We start from the raw sequence: 20,538 nt of genomic DNA, 5'->3' as shown, positions 1-20,538 counted from the left end.
GGATCTAGGTAACAATTCCTGCTGCTTCGGGGAGGCCCTGGCCCCACATGGCACGCCAGTAGAAAAATAATGTCTCTCTTCACCATGCAGAGAGGGGCGGCCTCGCCCTGAACACAGAGGGGTCAGTCTCGCGGTCCTGTCACGAGCCGTCTTATTTACACACTTTACATTTCTCTGAAGTTATATATACACATCCTCTTGGGAGGAGACAGAATCCTACACGGATCAAATACTAACAACAAAAAATTCACGGCAAAAAAGGACACAGATAAATAATAAAAACATTCAACTGCTGAAACACAGCAACAGGAAGCCACCTGTTTCTTTTCCCAAGGATGCTGAGACAACCCCTGCCCCCCATCCCACCAGGAGGGGCGGCGGCACGCGGTGGGGACACGACCCCATCCCTCAGAAAACAGGGCTGTGGAGCGAGTTCAGAGTTCATTCCGGACAGAAACAAACTTCGCAGTCTGCTTGCTTATGATTCATCCACACTGTTCAAGGATGTGATCCGCCACTGCTGTGGGTGTGTTGGAAAGATTGTCCTATTTTTCTGTTTCAGCTGAGTCGCTGTCTGATTCCTTCTTCAGGGCACTGGGACCCGACCGTCTCTGGGACAGTGGTGCTGGAAGAAGCCCATAGTCTCAGACTGCAGCCCGATCCCAACACACAAAATGAGGTAGAACAGGCAGCCCCGCCCCCACCGCCAGCCCCGCCCACCCACCCACCCACCTGGCTGCAGGGTGGGTCCTCACTCAGGCAAGGAAGTCACCAGCTTAAACTGGTGTTCTGAGTAATCCGATGACATTGTGCTTTGTTCTCATCTGAGGAGGTAACAAATCCACCAGGAATGGAGCGAATTTCCCGGTTATGACTGATTATCCTGCCAGACAGATATTTCTCCCCAGTTTACGGACACGAGGACCAGTGCTCACGGCAGGCAGGGCTCCCTTGTGAGTGTGTAAGACAGAGATAGAGACAACAGTAAGACTGTACCTACACAGCCTCCTCTTAGCTCCTGGCTCCCTCGGTTGTCCCTTCCTAAGATGAATTCATCAAAGTTTTGTTAGAGGGGGTCAAGTTCTTAAATGCGCTTTGTAGAAAAGTTAAGTAAGTCATTTTAACTGAAGAAATGGCAGGCCCTATATTACTGCGGAACTGAGAGGTCTGGGTGGCTTTTCTGTTTTAAGTAGCATTGATTTCTCATGTTGTCTGACCTTAAAACAAGAAACAATAAGTTTTTTCCCCCCATTTTCCTTAAATCAAAGTACTATTTATAAAATACTTTACATCTTTTTAAATCTTCAAATTATAGACAAACCTCCCTAATACAAAATACTAAAAGTGCAACAGTATAAATTAAGAGTTTGCAACCACATTATACAAACATTACCTCTTTATTGTACAGCTTTGATACGTGAAATATTTACTCACAACGGTTTATAATGTTGTGAATAATTTACGGTGACGCTCGTCTGTAACTGGTTCCCAGTCGCTGGGCCACAGACCACACTAGAGAACAACTGTCCACATAGCAGCTACAAACATTTAAATAAAAATAAAAAAGGCTTGTTACTGACAGGTACTTGCACACAAAAAAGCATGCTATCTTTCCCAGTGGAACTTCACAATGTTGCCTGCATTGAAATAACCCACGTATTTATAGTAAAACAAATCTTGCTTTCAAAAAAAAAAAAAAAAAAAATCACACTGCCAGATGTATTCTGCAGTACGAAAGCTACCTTTCAAGTTGGGGCTGCATGTCTGTTACCCGCATAATCGTAACATTATAAATACTACAGACAAAGGTACAGTCATAAGACACGATGTTGGGAGGACGGGACCACGTCTTTAGGATAAGAGTTCTAAGAACGGAGTTCAATGTCTATGCTGAATGAGTGTCGCTGGAATACCGCAGGGGACCCCCTGGTTCCCTCCCAGGATTATTAGGTTTCAGGAGAAACGAAGCGGATGTGCTCGGAGCCCTTTCTGTTCCCAAGGCGGTTTTCCAGGGACTTCTGGTTTATTTTTATTTAAAAGGTTGAAGAATTCTCAAGAACAGTCAAGCTCACTGAGAAAGGACCATGCAGCGCTTACGAGACGACCTTCCAGCAGCCACACAGCTAACGAATTTTCTGCCATGGGGACAATTTTAAGGAGAACCCGGGTACGGCAGGTGTGTACCTGACGGTCACACATCACAGTGTGTAAGAGGGACAGAACGGCAGATGAGCTGCCTGGCGCAGGCTAGTTAATCCCGATCTCCTTGTTGTCCTCGATGAACCTCGTGAACGGCCGGCTGGCCCCCGTGTCGGAGCTGGCTTTGTCCAGGCCCACCATGGGTGGGCTGCTGCCCGTGCGAGCCTTGTCCATGCCGGCAGCCAGGGAGCCCACAGGGGGCATGGCGCTCCCACCCAGACTCACCGGGAGCTGGGGGATGCCCCCGTTCTGGATGACGGAAATCTCATTGTTCTTCATGGCCAGACCGTTGGTGATGGCCGCCGCATACTGATTCCAGAAACTGGGGTCCACGTTCATGGCACGCGCTGCCAGGTCCTTCTGAAACATTTCCGAGAACTTCAGGGCGTCGCCCCCCAGCAGAGCCATGGGGTTTTCCACCGACAGGCGGCGGCCCCGCCTCGCAGGGGCGTTGTTCCACATGTGTGTGCCCATGTGCACCTGTGTGGGAGACAGGGCGACAATCAGTGAGCAAGCGGCACGAGGCAGTGTGCCTGTGGATGCATGCCCCACTACCATCCACACACGCGCGACTCACTCAGAACTTGCTTCCATTTCCGTTCCCATCCTACTAGTAAGCCAGTCTATATGAGGCAAACTTTTCTGAGCATCTTATGCTTCAACTAGAGGCCCGGTTCACGAAATTCGTGCACCTGGGGTGGGGGGGAGTGGGCGGTTTCCCTCAGCCCGGCCTGCGCCCTCTCACAGGCCAGGAGCCGTCAGTCGGACATCCTTAGCGTTGCCACGGAGGCAGGAGAGGCTCCTGCCACTGCCGCTGCGCTCACTAGCCGTGAGCCCGGCTTCTGGCTGAGCAGCGCGCCGCCTGTGGGAGTGCACTGACCACCAGGGGGCAGCTCCTGCATTGAGCTTCTGCCCCCTGGTGGTCAGTGCGCGTCATAGCGACCGGTTGTTCTGCCAGTCGATTTGCATATTAGCCTTTTATTATATAGGATATGATTTATTTTTATTCAATACAAAAAGCAAAACCAGCCAATGCATTAACCCTTTGAGTGCCAACCAATATCCTAGGAACTATGCTAAAATTGCCAAGGCATTTTTGCTGATTTTACAGCAGTTTAGGAAAAAAAATTATGAATCGCAAGTAAATGAAGTTACATATTCAAAAACTTAAGGAAACCTTTACTACATTTGTTTTCATCTTTGACATATAAGTAATCTGCACTTAGGTGCCATCTGTCAGTAAAGAGTGACACTGCAGGAGGAGCACGATAGCGCTCCCGGCACTCTAGGGGTTAATGTTTCTTCCACTTGACAAACTTGATAGAACACCTTCCCCTCCCCAAGGTGTGAGATGAAGACCCCCAGAGGATGTTCCAAAGCTCAGGGCCTCTTGGCTCCTGAGCCTGGCATAGGGGGCCTCTCCTTGCCCCATTCTCATATGTGAAACTCTTGGCTCCACCCTGCCTCCCTCCCAAACACAGAGGAAGCATCCTGGGCATCTCTGGTCAGCAGAGACCTCAGTAAGTAGAAGCCACAGGAATTGACCTTTTCAGTCTCTGAAGAGGTCACCAAGACCCCAGCAGGCGCCTGGCATGGCCGGAGGGCAGCACATTTAGCTGAGAGTGGGACACTGGCCGCACGTGTCACCTAGTGCCTGCCACACACTCTACTTCCTGGGGAACGAGGACGAAAGGCTGGAACTGAGCTATGAACACAGCGCCAGCTCTTTGCTCTGGCCTTGGGCTAGGCACTTCTCACCAAACGACCACGGCCCCCTTAGCAGCCACAGGACAAACAACAGGACCAGCTTCTGGCCTGGGGCAGGATGTACATCAATTGTATCACGGGGAGATGTTTAAAGCCCAGCTTGTCTTGCCATCAGTGTTCCACAAGATTCTAGACAGCTGGGGCCTGGGCCTGCCCACCTGATACGGTGTCCATCACCCCAACAGGCTGCCGCGCTGCAGAGGCGGCACAAGCCCCCAAGGGGAAGGGAGATGCTCTACAGTCGAACAGCATGCACACATCCGTAACTGTGAGCATGTGCACCTGAGTGCACCCATGGCACACACACATATGCAGACGGCACACGCACACATGCAGACACCACACAGTACACACATACTATACATGTGCACACTACACATATGCACTCTCCCACATACACATTATATACATGCAAGGCACACACTACAGATGTGTACACACACTGCACACTCATGCATATAGATGCACACCCTGACCCACATGTGCACAGCCACCCACACATGCACACACCCACCCACATTCACTCTCTGCATGTGTGCACACACCACAGGCGCTCACATATTGTTTTGCGTGGGCTCTCCAGCAGCACCTCCCCGTGGCCAGCGGCAGCCCCACCTGCCACACCTCTGGGAGTGGAGGGCATCCCTGGTGTCCCCAGGGCTTGGGGGGGCCCCAGCCTGTTCCCTCACCTTGAGGTTGCCCTTGGTGGTGAAGGCTCTCCCGCAGATGGTGCAGCCGAACGGCTTCTCCCCAGTGTGGGTGCGCTCGTGGATCTGCAGGGCGCTGGCGGAGGAGAAGGTCTTCCCACACGACTGGCAGTTGTGCTGCTTGGGTGTCCGGCGTGGCGGGGGGGCCAGCATGGGCGCAAGGCCGGGGCTCATCACCGCCTGCGGCCCGGTGGGCACCTGGACGGCGGCCGGCAGTGGTGGGCCCTCACCCAGCGTGATGGCTTTGCTGTGCCCATTCACCTCCATTTTGATCATGGCAGGCGCGGAGCCGGTGACCAGGCTAGGCGCGCTTTGGCTGGGACCTAGAGCAAAGTTGGGGTCAAATAACGGAGAAGGCAGCTCTTTCAATTTGTGGGTCAGTAAGTGCTGTTTTAAATTACCCATAGTGGAGCACCCGCGCCCGCAGACCGCGCAGATGAACGGGCGCTCCTTAGTGTGGCTGCGGTGGTGGATTTGCAACGCACTCCTGCAAGCAAAAGGCTTGCCACAGACACGACACATGGTGCGCTCACACTTACCCCGATCTCTGCTCAGGAACAGTAGGCTAAAGGGGGCCTCCTCCTTGATGGCCAGCCGGCCAGGGGGGGCGGACGTCAGGTCCAGCGCGCCTCCATTTTCGGGGGCAGGGGGTGGACTGTCCGGCCTTTCCGTCTTTAGCGAAATGTCCTGTGGCTCCTCATGGTTGCTGAGGCCTGGGGACTTGGAGGGCAGGCTCTCGCTGTGGCTGTGGACGGGGGACAGGGCCTGCATGGAGGACGATGATTCGGACAGGGCCGGGCTGCCCGCACTGCGGCTCTCCAAGTCGCCCACTGCGGACGAGGAGTCATTGCTGAGGCGGTCACTGTCCCCAGACCCGTTCTCCATGGCCTTCAAGGCAGTCAGCTGCGGGCAGCTCATGACAGAGTCCATCATCTTCATCTGGTTCTCCAGCGCGGCAATGCTGGAGATGACAGACGGGGGGGAGGGTGGGCAGGAGCCCGAGTAGGGCAGCAGCGGCTTGGACGGGTCGCTGGCTGCGTCCTTCAGCTCCACGTCCTCCTCCATGGAGTTCTCATCCACGTCGTCCTCGAAGCTGCTCAGGACCTCCGCAGCCTTGTCGTCGTAGGGAAGCTCGGCGTCCATGGCGTCCTGCAGGCCCTCGGGCAGCGGCGTGTTGGGGATCTGCCCGCCCATGTGCATGCGGATGTGCTGCTGCAGGACCACGGCGTTGGTGAACTTCTTCTGGCAGATGGGGCAGGAGTGCTGCACGCGCAGCGGCGGCTTCGCCCGGTGCACCCCGAAGTGTGTCTTCAGGTTGCCCTTGGTGGTGAAGGCGCGGCCGCAGATCTTGCACTTGAAGGGCCGCTCCCCGGTGTGCGTGCGGTAGTGCATCTTGAGGGCGCTCTGGCAGCTCAGCACCCGATGGCAGATGACACACTGATTGGGGTCAGTCATCTTCTTGTCGATGTTCTCCACCAGCTGCTGCAACTTGGACGTCTCCGACGTCTGCATGGAGTCGAGCAGCCCTCCGAAGGGAAACTTGGCCTTGAACTGGTCAGAGCTGGCCACGAGGACCGGGCTGCAGAGGCCAGTGGAGATGCTGTTGTCCGTGAGGGTGGTGGCGGCCAATGTGGATGTGGCAGAGACCTGCCCGCCGGAAGGGATGTCCCCCACCCTGGCATTTGCACAAGGCAGGCTCACAGGCTCGGTTTTGGTCAGAGAGGACCCACTGAGCACAGGCTGTGGGGACTCGGCGGTCACTGGGGCACCCGACTCAGAGGTATTGAGGCCGGGGGACAGAGAGGGGCATTCGCTGGACGCAGGCGAGGGCCGCTGTGGGGAGCGGCTTGCAGGGGTGAGGCTGGGGGAGTCGGCATAGCTGCCAACACCCGGGATGGTGGGCGGCAGCTGCAGCCCCACCGACGTGGGCACCGTAGGCAGCACGGGCTTACTGTCTAGCCAGGTGGTGACTGGCTTTTCTGGGGGCAGTGACATGCCATAGGGAATCCCGGAGCAGGTGGGCACATTGTCCAGGTACTCGGGCACGGGGTAGGGGTTCATCTGGATGTGGGGGTACTTCTCCTTGTGCCTCTGGAAGTGCACCTTCAGGTTGCCCTTGGTGGAGAAGCGGTTGCCGCAGATGTTGCACTTGAAGGGCCGCTCGCCCGTGTGGGAGCGCAGGTGGATCTGCAGGGCGCTGTCACTCCCGAACACCTTGGCACAGAACCTGCACTTGTGCTTGAAGAACGGGTCCTCGGCGCTGGCCTTGGGCTCGAACACCGACACGTTGGGGGGCTTGCCCTTGCGATGTTTCATGAGGGCCGACAGGGGGTCCAGCGCGTTGGCCGTGGCCGCGATGCTGACCAGCGGGTTGGGGAAGATGACGCTGCTGGCAGAGGTCTGAGGTAGAAGAGGGTTTGGCAGGCTGGGCGCCGAGCTGAGCAATGTGCCGGGCCCCAGGGTGGGCGGCGTGGGAGCTTTCTGTGGCTGCGAGGTGCTGCTGGAGGCACTGGCCACCGAGGCTGGGGCAGCGCAGGCAGAGGCCACGCTGGAGGATGCCGGCCCGCTGGACTCAGGGACCGAGGGGCCCCCGCTGGGGATGTGGGGGGTGCTCGCCCCAGATGCTGGCTGTGACAGTGGCTGGGCGCCCTCATAGGCTGTGGACTGGGCAGCAGGGCCTGGTGCTGTGAGGACATGGGCAGCCCCAGTGGACAGCTGCAGGGCGGAGTGTGTGGCCAGCCCTGGGAGCTGGCTGGAGGCGGGAACAGGGGCGCCCTGGGCCCCCGCTGTGGCCCCGGGGTTCAGCGACGGCCTCAGGGGCTGGCGGCTCATCATGGCCACCTGGCTGCGGATCTGCTCGATGAGCTGCAGCTGGTGGATCTGTTGCTGCTGCAAGGCCATCAGCTGCTCCAGGATCATGGGGACTGCCACCGCCGTCACCCCGCTGCTGGAGCCAACCGCACCTGCAGCTCTTGCATTCTGGGAGAACTGAGCCACAGCCACCTTAGTGCTCAGCAGGGTCTCCAGTGTCACATTGGTGCTTGGCATGCTGTACGTGGGCATGGGCGCCGGCTCGGGGGCCTGAGGTAGAGGCGGCTTCCCGGGGAGCGAGGGGCCTGGGCTCTGGAAGCTCTTGTCGCCCACGGTGGACTCCACGTCCATGGGCTCCTCCTCCTTCTCGGGGGGCCTCACCTCGCTGCCCTCCCCGCTCTCTGTGGGGGCCGCCTCCTCAGCAGCCTCGCTCTCCGTCTGCTCACTGGGAGAGCTGGCTGGAGAAGGTTCTGGAAACTCTTCCGCGGCCGGTGCCGGCTCATCTTCGTTGACGATCAGCACCAGCGGGTTTTTCGTGCAGCTCTTCTTGTGCTGCAGGAAGTCCGTCCACTTGAAGAACTCGGCACAGCACTTGTCACACACGCTGGTCTCCTCGCCGCCACTCTTGCTGTCGTTGCCGCTGTCACCGTCGTCCCCACCTTCCCCGGGGGCCACTGCAGAAACCGAGAGACTGCGTCAGCCAGCAACCGGCCACATAACCCGCCCTCCATTGCAAAATTTTGCACATACGTAAAATCAATATTTTTTATTTTGTACAAATTACCCCACTTCAACATTTCTGACGCCCAGCGTGTGTGTTCCATGAGCCCTTCTAGCCAGCTAATCATTTTCTTAGCACAATCCATCAAATTATGAGGCTCTATCAATTGTGGATACTGCTTCTTAATGAAATTCCATAGAAGCCATTGATTTCCAATATTTTCATACAATCCGCAGCCGCCCTGTCTGTGGGTACAAAGCCAGCTTTCGATGGGCTCATTAGGATTCTCCCTACCATCCGGCCTCCTCGTCTCCAGCAAAATTAGAGATGCCTTTGCCAGTTCACTTAACATTGCTAAACTAATCTGTAACCTTTCAAACTCGCGTCAGCACCTGACAGCGAGCCGGCCGCCGCCTCTCGCGCAGATTTATCATCTTTATGCAGCGGGAGACGTTACAGACTTAATGCAATTCTATAGAACCTTTCAAACCAACGGGCACTTATTTCATGTAGGAAATTTCGGCTAAACACTTGCATTGGTAAACGTAACAAAGAAAATATAGCACTTCTCTCCTCTCTGCTCAAAACCACCATCTCCCCGGCATGTCGTTGAACCGATCAATCCTGTATCTTTTCAGCCCTCTGTGAGGTTCTTACAGATAGGGTACGTCTACATTTAGGATCTTCCAGATGAGTGTCATCAACATAGTCTGGCCTGAAATTAATCATGTTTCATACAATTAGTGGGAACTACCAGATGCAATATTTCTTGGTGAAATGAACCAAAATTATGTTACTGTTATCAGCCAATAGCGTTTGGCGGTCTGCTAACAAACCAGAAATTATATATTTAAAGTCCATTTACGTGGACATGTTTAACATGAGAATGTTGTAGTCAGACACACTTCTTGCACCTATTTTCCTATCTATTCTCATAGAAAGACTTAGCAAATTATATGCTTGTGCCGTAGTGGGAAGCCCTCTAATTGGTTACACATGTTTAATTACTGTTGTAGGCAGCTACTTCCTGACTTCCCTAACCCTCTTGTGCCGAATAACAACCATGTTTAATGAACAATTCTAATTCACACCTGATCAAATAAATGGCTGTACAGGAACGAGAAGTCAACATACGATAACATTTCTAGCTCCTGTGTTTTTGGCGGTGGGGGTGAATGGCAACGCTCAGTAGTTACTTGGCTCTGTGTGCTGGCCTAGACAATTCGGACTCCTAACTGCCTTTTGTCAACTTACAGATGGAGTGACAGCAACACCACTCCACAGAGAGAAATGACAGCTGCCAATCAGTTCTTTGTCGCCAAACACATCTGAGTGTAAGAACAAGACATCCCAAGTTTGTGTCCCGGAAATAATTTACTGGTATGCCCTCAACAAACGCACTTGCTAGGAAGTCTCCATATTTTTCCTTGAGGGGTTTTGGGAAAAGAATTCACTCGGCCTGATTTCAGAAAAGAAATCCGATTTAAAAATATATATATATCTTGTAAAAACATTAGTCCCTCTGCTGGAAAATAAAATAAAAATATCTTTCGAGGCTAGTCTGCTTGCTGCCCTCCATGAGACCATTACTGCCGGGTAATTTATACGTGCCTTTAAAAAATTATTAGCAGTGTTCAATTAGCATTTGCGTAACTGGCTAAACCATTTGAAGGGGAAAAGTTAGGGCTTGCAGCCCATAAAGACCTGCTGGACTTTTAAACCAAAGTCAGTGCTGACGGTCAGACTGGAGGAGTCTCATTACTGGAAAGAAGGAATGTGATAGGAGCAGTAATGAGGCTGAGTATTGCTGGGAGCAAGGACAGCTGATGTATACTGCAGATGGCACATTAACAAAATAAATACTCCCAGGACTTAACTTTGCTCAAGGTATGCAAAATCTAATTCTAAACCTGCTAAGGTCATGAAGCAGGGCGAAAAAAAAACCCACAAAAACTAAAAATCTTCAGGTAAATAATGAAAGACCAGTAAATAAAGATTGTCTGAAATTCTAGTCATGCATTTAAAAGATTATCACGCAATGCACAGAATCTTTACTTTCAAATTTCTTTCATATTTATTAGTGGGATGTTCTGCAGATCCAGGTACTTAAGAAGTCCAAATAGCCATTAAAAAAAGTCCATCTGCATGAGCAATTACGTAGGAGTCGGCATCATACATCATAACTATTATCACTAAACAGCAGCGTACTTTGAAAAGTTCTTTTGCAATATTTTAAAGCTATGATATCAAGGCCTGCCATCATCTCCATAAAGATTTTTATTTTAATGCTTTTAAAAAATAAAAATACCAAGAAATTAAATATTGTGAATTCTGAAATATTTTCTACCTTTAAATCCTTATGAGATAAAATGTTTCTCTTTCGTGTGATATAGAAAAGCATTCACATTGTGTATACATTTAAAATTTTATACAATTAATCACAGTGCACAGGAAATATTTTTTTCTCTATATAGAATATATATTGGGGACAATTCACTGAGAAAGTGCTTACAAATTAGGTTCATTTCTGGATCATTTTTAGTGCATTGAGTGTTGGAAGACGTAACTTACTTAAATGTCAAGAAATTGTATCTTCAGAAAGAGCATTTCCCTGACTTTCTTTGTAGAAAAACTATGGCATGTGAAACAGGATTAGGACTTTTGTCTGACACTGTACTTGCCCCAAAGTTCTTCAACTCAAACAAATCTGAAGATAAATTTTTCCATTTCCATTGTTTTTTCATGGGTTAATTATTTTTAGGGTTCACTTGGAAATGCATGGAAGTTGGAAAGTGTTCCTACAGGTGACTTCCTTTATATTCCCATTGGCAGGTCTGCAAATTTACAACTGTTTCGCAATTGTAGAAACTGGGCATAGACTATTTAAGCCCTTTCCACCAAATAATAAGTAATTTTGCTTAATGCAATGATAAGCGATAATTACCTAAACAAAATAAAGATATTCTGATAAAAGTAAAAGCTCCTTCCACTTACATTCCTTTAAAACTGAAGAAAGCAAAACTGAAAAGAGGAAATTGTGTAAAAGTGGCATTCTGGCCATTTGGACCTGTTAACAGTTCATTATGTTAATGAACCTAACACAACAGAGAATTGTTAGATTTTATAAGCCAAGTTTCATAATAAATTTGCCTTTTGCTTAAAACATATTTTAAAAACTACAATTAGTGAGGGAAAAAATTCTTCAATTCAATCCAGGTTTCTTATTTTGGACAAATAATTTAGAATCACCACCTATGCTTTTTTTTTTTTCAAACTGGGGTTTGTATGCAATCTCAATAACATCATCAGTTCGGTTGCTATGCTTACTTGCTCAAGCTGTGACTGATTCACTCTCAGAATCAGAATGTGATGAACATTCCGTCCAAGTTACAGAGAAAAGCACAAATTCCGAGATAGCTTTAAGTAAAATGCATTCTAATAAAAAACTTTAATGTTTCACTATGGAATTAAAATTTTGGGTGCATATTTTAAGAATGTTGTTAAACAGCAACAATAAGCACTTCAGCTGAATTGATTGGTAGGAAATAAACGAAAGGAGCCTGTTTTACTGGGGACAGAGCTCTTTGAAGCAGCGAGGCTGGCACTCAGAGCAGAGCGGAGGCATGACTCCTGCTACATTCAGAGCGAGACATAAAATAAGTTGTTATAACTCGATGGCTCTTCACATTACAATGACTAAATGCATTGTGTTACAGTGTGGATGTGCTAATCTGGCAGTATTTGTTCATTTTGAAAAATGCTTTCTGCCACAAGAAAACACATCTGAGAAAAATCTGAATGCAGCTCACAGTTTTATCACATAACTTCCAAAGCCCTTTAATCCTGCCATTGTTTTAAGCCGCTATTAAGCCGGATTCAGATGTACTCGACCACCTTTTAATGAAATTTACATTTAAACTGACTTTTGTGTCCTAAAAATAGAAGTTATTACCTCCATTAGTTAATATAGCTGAAATTTTGTATTTCAAGGTAAAAGCGTTCCATGAGCCACTGCAACAGTACACTTTTGAGACATTTATTTCTAATGCAATTGGAAAGTCATTCTTTCTTAAGGGGGAATTGAAAAACAAGCCTTGCAAACATTATCATTAATGTCAAAGCAATTTATTTTTAACATAGTGACGATTCAACGACTAAGATTTCAAATTGTAAGCAGACGCAGGACGAGGCAGGAATTTATAGTGCGTAAGGGTTACATCAGAACAAGCGAAGAAAAATGCCAGCCAATCCCCCCGAGCCTCCCGTCCTGGGGAGCAGGAGTTCTCAGGTGACTTGCCCCTCGCTGTGCATCAGTGTGAGGAAGATGCTGCCCTGGGAACGGTCTGCTCTGTGAACCTGTGCCAGCCCATGGCACCGGGTCGGGCCCTGGACTTCATGATGAATCTGCTGCCTGAACGTGTCAGGAGGGAGGACACAGCTGAGCATAAAGCCATCAGTGTAAGAGGAAATGTGTAATTAGTCTACAGCGATCCCCCCACTGGCTGTTTCTATCTAAGAATATTCTAACTCCATCACTGCTCACACCTTCTAGACTCTAGAAGTGGTTCTCAACCTTCCTAATGCCGAGATCCTTTAATACAGTTCCTCATGTTGTGGTGACCTCCAACCATAAAATTATTTTCGTTGCTACTTCATAACTGTAATTTTGCTACTGTTATGAATCGTAATGTAAATATCTGATATGCAGGATGTATTTTCATTGTTACAGTTTGAACATAATGAAAGCATAGTGATTAATCACAAAAACAATATGTAATTATATATGTGTTTTCCGATGGTCTTAGGCGACCCCTGTGAAAGGGTCGTTCGACCCCCAAAGGGGTCGTGACCCACAGGTTGAGAACCGCTGTTCTAGAGCAAGTTCTGCTTCTCACGTCCATAGGAGAGGGAAAGTGGGTCCAGCGGCCTTTCAGATAAAGTCCCTAACAAAGGGATAGAGCTTCAGTGACAGTCTTAGAAACAGGGATTTTTTTTTCTTCTCACTAATAGAACACACAGAGAATGTTTAACAAAAATGTTCCTATTCATAGGATCAACTCTCTCAGTGTGAAAGGCCCTCCCCCTCAAAAATAACCCCCTCTCAACTGTTTCACAATTCCCTCAGCTTCAATTCCTGATCTTTTAAATACTATACACGCATCATGTTTTCACTGTCTCCTAAAGAACGACGCGGTGGAAGACAGGCAGAATGTCTTTTTGAAGCCACGAGGGAAAAGAATTGTTGCAACATATATAAGGATATTGGAGACGCGGAGCTTTCTTTAAACATTTCAAGCTGCAGTTCTTAGTATGGCTTTGTATTTTCTCTTTTCAGGAGCACAGCCCTTGTAAATAAACTAAGCAATTACAAAGAAGTAGTAAATAGACATTTTTTAAATTTTGTTTCTGAGCCTCAACCGCTCACCTTTACTCTGCTACACTTTTGTTACACATTTTAACCCCCCCCCTCCATTAACAAAAGAAGTAAACTTGTTCAGTATGGGAGAAGAATGTTAACTTCTCCACTTTAATTAGTAACTTTTAAAAGGCCACGTGGGTCTTTAGGAGCGAAAATCCTACTTTCTCCTTTGCCTTTACCATTCCTGAAAAATCTAGAAAGCATTTTTCAAGTTTTCCTAAATTGTCAGGAGACACTTATTTTCTTGCAAATTAATTCCTTTTAACTCCTTATGATAGCTTTGGATCCCATAAAGAAAGATGAATTATCACATACTGAGCCCAAGCTGCGACACAGGAGGAGACAAATAGAGACCCCCACTGTGTCTAACAATGTAGAAGAAATTCCAGACGCAACAGAAAAATTGTGTCCTTTTCCCCAGACCCCAGGCTGGAGAGCCCGCAGCCGACGGTGGAGGGCACTGTCGCTATGCCGAACACCAGCGCGGACCCGCGTGCCTGCTCCGCGCCGCGCCGCTCCGCTCGGTGGCCCACAGCTCAAATTTGTTAAGTAACGACCACCTGTGGCACAGCCACCAACCGTCTTTTGCTGAAACATTTGCAGTTTTTAATCTGTGTGGTGAGGCACCCGGGCGGTTGAGCACTCTCCTCTCTGGCCACAAGCAGACGGAAAGCAGACACATACCCCACTTGTTCTAACTATCTGCCTGGATGCTGTGGCAAAGAATAAGATGTTTGTGACACTTCAAGGTTGCACAATAGTTCTTTCATCGCGACGGTAGGCTGTGGTCACACTTCTGATGGACACCCACACATCACACTATCTATGCCTGAGGACAGCACAGACCTGAAGTAGGTCAGCCCAGGAGAACGATCTCATCAAAATTCCCGTGAGGGGTGAAAGCGAGGTTTGTGCAGGTCACTGTGGGTCAGGATTCGGAAGGCTTACACGCAGATCTGACACATGGACTTTAACATGCTACTTCGCGCCTACTCGAAAGTGCCCCAGCCCTAGTCATCTTTCACATCCACTATTCATAAAACTCAGAAATAAGCAAAACCTCTCAGAGGTACCAGCACCTGGGTCTAAATGGCCCTAGAGAGGCAGGAATGACACTGTGTCCAGAAACAGGGCTGGATCACTGTCCCAGTCAGACTGCTGCTTGCACTTGGGCAGGCCATTCAATCATCTCCACTCATCATCACACTCCACTGCACTGTTGCATTTCTATGGGCAAAGTTTACACATGTGCAAAAAAATCATCCTGGAAAAGCCACTGCCCCGGTCACTGAGGCCGGTGGCTCTGCACGTCCACGGTCACACAATAGAATTCCCAAACAGCGCTGCGAGGTCCCTCTCCAAAAGAGGGCCAGTGATGCCGAAGAATTAAGGCCGAGTGGCACCGCACCTGCAGGGTTAATTAAACAGTTCAAGATGTAATAGCCGTACAAAAGAAAACCGTTCTCTGTCCTTTTAAGAACTATAAACACTTGTGCTGAACGAGACGGGCGTCTGATAAGCTGAGCAGCCAGAGCAAGCGCGAGGTCTCCAGTTAACACTCGGATTCAGTGTTAACACTTAACAGAACAGTGCTGAGTCCTGTTGCCAAGGTCAACAGCACAGATGCACTAATTGTATTATGAGCTTGACATCTAGTGGCCACCATGGCAGGCCGAAGCAGGCAAAGGTTAAACCAGCAAGGCTTGTCAAAGCTCTTCTAAAGACCCACCTTCAGGGAGCCGGGTCCGAAGCTGGCCAGCCCTGCAGCCCTGCAGCCCCACCTTCTCCCAGACCTCAGACAGCAGGGCCTAGGCCGCTGGCAGCAGGCTTTCCAGAAGGCAGAGGGGGTGGGGATCTTGGAGGGTGAGCAGAACTACTCTGGGGTAGTGGGAGAGCACAGGCCCCCCCCCCCCCCCCCCCCCCACAGGACAAGGTTTAGATATGGCATCACCCGGTCTCTCAGGCGGCCATCCTTCAGCCTGGAGAACTCTTCTCTTTAATTAACAAACAGATCAACCCCAATCTCTAACCTAAGTGGCGCCCATTACGTTATTTTATTATTTCAATTAATATTTTACACGTTCTGTTACACATCTTGCTTTATTTGTTGGCTTGGGAATCACACTGACAGCTCACTGCACTTTAAATCATAAAGGTGTTCAAATTAGAAGAGAAAAACCTAAGGATGAGTTTGCTTTTTTTAAAAAAACAAAAAAACAAAACACAAACGTTATTTATGACCGTATTAAAACATTGGATTTTTTACAGATTTTGTTTATGTGTGATTTTATGAAATGTGTAGCAATGTAGTTTATGCTATAATTACAAGCCTGCTCACAAGCAGCACAATTAACCTTCATCTTCATAAGACTAGGTAGGACACATTGGCCTGATTCTGGCAACTAGTCGAGGGATCATGTGGGCAAATAAAAACTAACAGGAGAACAAAACCTTTCAAAAATTACCCTTCTGAAACTGTTCTGCAGCATAAAGACGGTGCATAACCTCATTAGCAGTTAAGAAGATTTTAATTTTACTTGAATAAAAGCCTGTGCCAATACTGACATTTAAGAATGCTAAATTCCAACTGATGCTCAGTGCAGAGCTAAACCTTGGTTTTATTCTGAATGCCCCCCCTCCCCCCCCCCACACACCCAGAAAAAGAAAATGTTCTGAGAGCTACCTTGAGAAGAATGGAACAGCCTGAGAGATTGCAGTTGGAAATGAAATCTGACCCACTTTTGCCATCATTTTGTATACAAAAAATAATCAGCTTGCTAAGTAATTCCTGCTGTTGGGCCATACCTTTTTCTCTTCCTGGCTCTGAACAGATCTAAAAATACTGGATTATCAAATGTTGGGGAAGTTTAAAATGTACATAAAACCCCCACTGTTAGGTAATCAGCTCTTCCTCTGTGAGGTGGGAATTAATTGGCAGGCTTTCCGTTGACCACCGAGTAATGCATTTTTTTAAAAGGTACGATTTTTAAATGTTATTTTTAAAATAAATGTTTCTAAAGTCCTCCTCTCCCCTTTCCCTCTTACTTACTTTTCACCTTTCCCATCTCAGAGAAAACAATCTGCCTACCAATGTTTAGAAAATGGCCCCAGTGTTGCTTCCTTTTCGAATGCTGAATTGTAAATGTGTCTTGGGGGGGGGGGGGGGGGGCGGGGGGAGGACTCAAGGCAAACCATGCATATACAGATAAAAGAGAAAAGCTCTCTGCACCGAGGGCTGGTGGCCTCCTTCCCCTTAACTTAAACACAGTTTGTGAATACCACTGGTAAATTCTTAGATCACATGCTCACCATATTTAAAAGGATTTTTTAAGATAGCCATATGACTGAAAATAAAAACACACTTTGAAGCAATTAGTGCTAACAAACAAAACATACGATGGCAAATTGTTTTAAATTATAATATCCTTTTGTTCTTCCTTAAACACGTTTTCTTTCTAACGACAGTAAATTGCATTTTTATAAAGTTGTGTTTTATATGATAACGGATAGCAAGGTTGCACCTTTTAAAGTTCTTAGGAGGTGTGTTAAGCACTCTTCTGTCATTGGAAGTTTTAATTACTTTTTCTTAGAACAAAAATACTCAGCTGGCTCCCAGGATTTCATTATTGGCAGCATACATTTAACTGAATCATAAGCTGCAACACATTTATTTTTAAATTTTCAGAAACAGTAAGAGATTCTTCTTCTGGGGAATGTAAGTCTCAGTCACCCTTAAATTTTACAACAGGATAACTTTGCAACTTCACAAAAATCATTATTACTTTTTCCTCATTCTAAATACATAACCATATTTCATTCCTACAGTAATAAAGTTCAGATAGCATGGAAGCTGTTTTTGGATAGCTATCTTTTCTCATTGCTTGCCTAAAAACCAAGGTCTGGAAAAAAAAAAGTCTTATTTCTTTTTTAAGAAATAAAGTCTTTTTACTGTAAGTGAATGTGGCTGTGGATCTCTGCCACCCCTTGTTATACATATAATGTCTGTTTTTCATGCATTATCAAGAGCCTTCAAATTTACAGTATGCATCTACCGCTTTAATTAAAGTCACACTCAAAGTGATACAAAGGAATTACTTAGTTTCTGAAACAATGTAAACTAACTTAGCCTCCTTGTAACTTCATGCATGGTCTGTTTATTTCCATTGTGTTTAAAAAAGTTAAAATTTTGAGAAGATCTGATTCATGCTGGAGTAATTTAGTTTTCACAACCATTTACCTTTAAAAATTATTTTAGCTATCTGACTAATGACGACCAGCACGGCAGAGGAACACATGAGTGTTCCTTGAGTGAGCAGAGAACACAGTATCTTTTATGCTCTGTAAACAATCAGCTTCAGAATAATTAAATCAGAAAGAACTGTTTTTAAATAGTTTGCCTAAACTATCCTTAAAATAATGGAGGAAACACACTACTTGACAAAGGCTCAGCCCCAGACAAGCTGTTTTTGGCCTGTTGCAAAATATGATCAGAAACTGTGTTAATATCTGGAACACAACTCTGAATGGCGTAAAAACACAGGTTTGGCAGAAACTTTAATCCTACGGTAGGTATAAAACCCGAATGTTTCACCTCTGAATAAATTCAGTAACAACAGGGGGAATTCAAAAGAACTTGTAAATAATTTATTCCATCCTAGGTTTTCAAATATGGGCCATATACCCCTAACATGTTTACACTATTAGGTTCACCAAGCTCACATTTCTGAAGTGAAATTAAAAATGAATAGCAGAGCCTCAGCTTGTTAATTGTTAAATACCAGAGGTTTTACTCTATTAATTAAAATATGCTTTAATAAAAGGAGACATTGCACATTTTGATAACGACCCTACAAAGCTGAGAAGTATTTACATTGTTGCATTTTAGGGCGCCTGTGAAAGCCGATTTTAAGCTATTCAGGAGCCACAATAATAAAGCTTTAAAATTCCTCACTGGGATGCAATGTAGTTCTTTTGAAGGGAAGACTGTCTTTCTCATTCGGCAGAAATAAATCCATTCATTTGATCATGTAGTCATTGAGGGCAATACAAAACAAACCAAGTGTGAGAAATTCTATGTGATGAAGTAAACAAAACAAAAAAATCCATTTCCATGACAAAAAGATTCTTTGTCCCTAATCCACCCACCATATGCAAGCGTTTCTTTTTAGCATATCTCCGGTTCCAATCTTGGGTGACGGGGCTGCACAGGATCGGGGCCTCACCTCTGAGCGACAGAAAGGCCCAGTTGACGAATTTTATTTAATGAGTTCCCGGCCGTGTCCTAAGCGTTTTCCCCTTTCTCTCCCGATGTGCAGTGTACCTGCTTCGTCAAACTTCACAACACCGTGTGATCAATGCCCATTCCTGTGATTTTCTGCAGAAAGCCTGATTCTCATGGTAAAAGGATGCGTATCGGCCTCCAAATTTATAATCGGTTAATCCAAAAGTTAGGCGACGTGTTTTTTAAGGAATGAATTATCTGACGTCCGAGCTGCGGTGCAGCTGCGGGCCGCCCTGCGTCCTGGTGTCGCACCCTGGGGACCCCGCAGACCCAGGATGGCACCGCTCGGATTCCGGCCCAAAACTTCCCGAGAGGAGGTCGGGCCGCCTGCGCCGGGCTTACTTGCGCGGATGCTACCTTCGCTTGGGGACAAGGAGGAACTCCCCGCGGCGCCGCGGAAACGCCAGAGCAGGCCGAGCAAACCGAGCAAACTTAGAGCCGCCTAGACGTGCCGGGTCCGCCGCGTGCAAGTAACACCCCCCCCCAGTGCCGCGGCCGAGCTCACCCCGGATTAAGCCCCAAGCGGCCATTAGGCAAGGCCAGGCGACAGTGCCTGCTCGCTACGGAACCAGATCTTTGGTTTGCCAGTGAGCCGGGACTCCCGGCCCCGCGGCCTCAGGGCGCACGAGGAGGGCAGTGCGGGTGGGGGCAGGCCGAGGTCGGGCCGGTGGCTTCTCTCCGAACGCGCACCGCCGGGGCGCCCAGAGCCGAACAAAGGTGCCCAGCCCGCGTCCAGCGGTAGGTGAACCTCGTACGCGTCCCCGCCGCTGTCCCTGCCCAGGGAACGCCCGGGTCGCCGAGGACCGCCCCGGGTCTGGGCGCAGGGAGCCTGGGGGGCGGCACGGAGGAGGTGGCGCGGACCCCTCCCGCCCCCGCCCCCGCCCCCGCCAAGCCCCGCGCGCAGCTCCCCAACTCCTAGAAACTGAACCACGTTTACTTCTTTCGAAACTCTCCGCGCAGCGCGCTCGGGTGGAGAACCGGTCCCTGCAGCCCGTCTGCCCGGGATGGACGCTGCGCGGCGGACACTGGTTCGCTGGAGCCAGGGAACTTCCCCCGTCTTCGCCGCGCGGTCGCACTCACCGCCCGGCTATCCCCAACCCCCCCGCCACCCGCCACCTCGCGACCCCTCACCGTGCTCCGGAGCGCCTTCCGGGGGCGGCAGCTCCTCGTCCGACTTGAGGTGCTGAGGCTTGGCCTGCTTGCGCCGAGACATGCTGCTAACAGCGAGCGGGCGCCGCACGGGACAGCGGCATCAGCGGGGCGGCCGGCGGGGACGGCGCGGGGCGGCCGGGCGAGCGCGGGGCGCGGGGCGCGGGCGGCGGCGGCGGCTGCGCGGGCCGCGCATGGGGCTGAGTAATTAGGCTGGTGAATAATGCATGTCCATTAGCGGAGGGCCGCGCCGATTGGCCGGCCTCCAGCGGACTCCGGCGGCCTATGCAAATGAGGCCGCGCTTGCAATTAGCGGCCGCGCGGGCGAGGAGGCGGCCGGCGCCCGGGGACCTGGGAGCGCGCCGCCGGGCGCCGCCTACATCGCGGGCTCGGCGCTCCCCGGCGCCCAGGTGCGGCTTGGCGGCCCGGAGCCGGCGGGTGCGGCGGCCGCCCCTGCCCAGGGCGCAGGCAGCAAACTTTGGCG

General features: G+C 49.2%; 1 protein-coding gene across 1 annotated transcript; it reads right to left on the bottom strand.

Annotated features, from left to right (window-relative positions):
* Window positions 1–795: 795 nt before the first annotated feature.
* On the bottom strand, window positions 796–20,118 carry SALL3 (spalt like transcription factor 3). The gene is made up of 3 exons (XM_070421558.1): window positions 20,037–20,118; window positions 4,656–8,158; window positions 796–2,679 (listed from the first exon to the last, which is right to left on the bottom strand). Exons 1-3 carry the CDS (start codon window positions 20,116–20,118, stop codon window positions 2,248–2,250), a joined length of 4,017 nt encoding a protein of 1,338 aa, XP_070277659.1. The 3' UTR covers window positions 796–2,247.
* Window positions 20,119–20,538: the final 420 nt, after the last annotated feature.

This window comes from Myotis yumanensis, unplaced genomic scaffold (assembly GCF_028538775.1).
Source record: "Myotis yumanensis isolate MYYU_CA2020_CCGP unplaced genomic scaffold, mMyoYum1.0.hap1 SCAF_7, whole genome shotgun sequence".
Classification (NCBI taxonomy): domain Eukaryota; kingdom Metazoa; phylum Chordata; class Mammalia; order Chiroptera; family Vespertilionidae; genus Myotis; species Myotis yumanensis.
This window is presented reverse-complemented; position numbering and strand designations above follow the sequence as displayed.

Excerpts from the sequence above, each read along its gene's own strand:
- SALL3 (XM_070421558.1), bottom strand. The coding sequence starts at position 20,118 with ATGTCTCGGCGCAAGCAGGCCAAGCCTCAGCACCTCAAGTCGGACGAG. Across the intron at positions 8,159-20,036 it reads GGAAGGCGCTCCGGAGCACG|TGGCCCCCGGGGAAGGTGGG; the intron begins GTGAGGGGTCGC and ends CGGTTTCTGCAG. Across the intron at positions 2,680-4,655 it reads CCACCAAGGGCAACCTCAAG|GTGCACATGGGCACACACAT; the intron begins GTGAGGGAACAG and ends TCTCCCACACAG.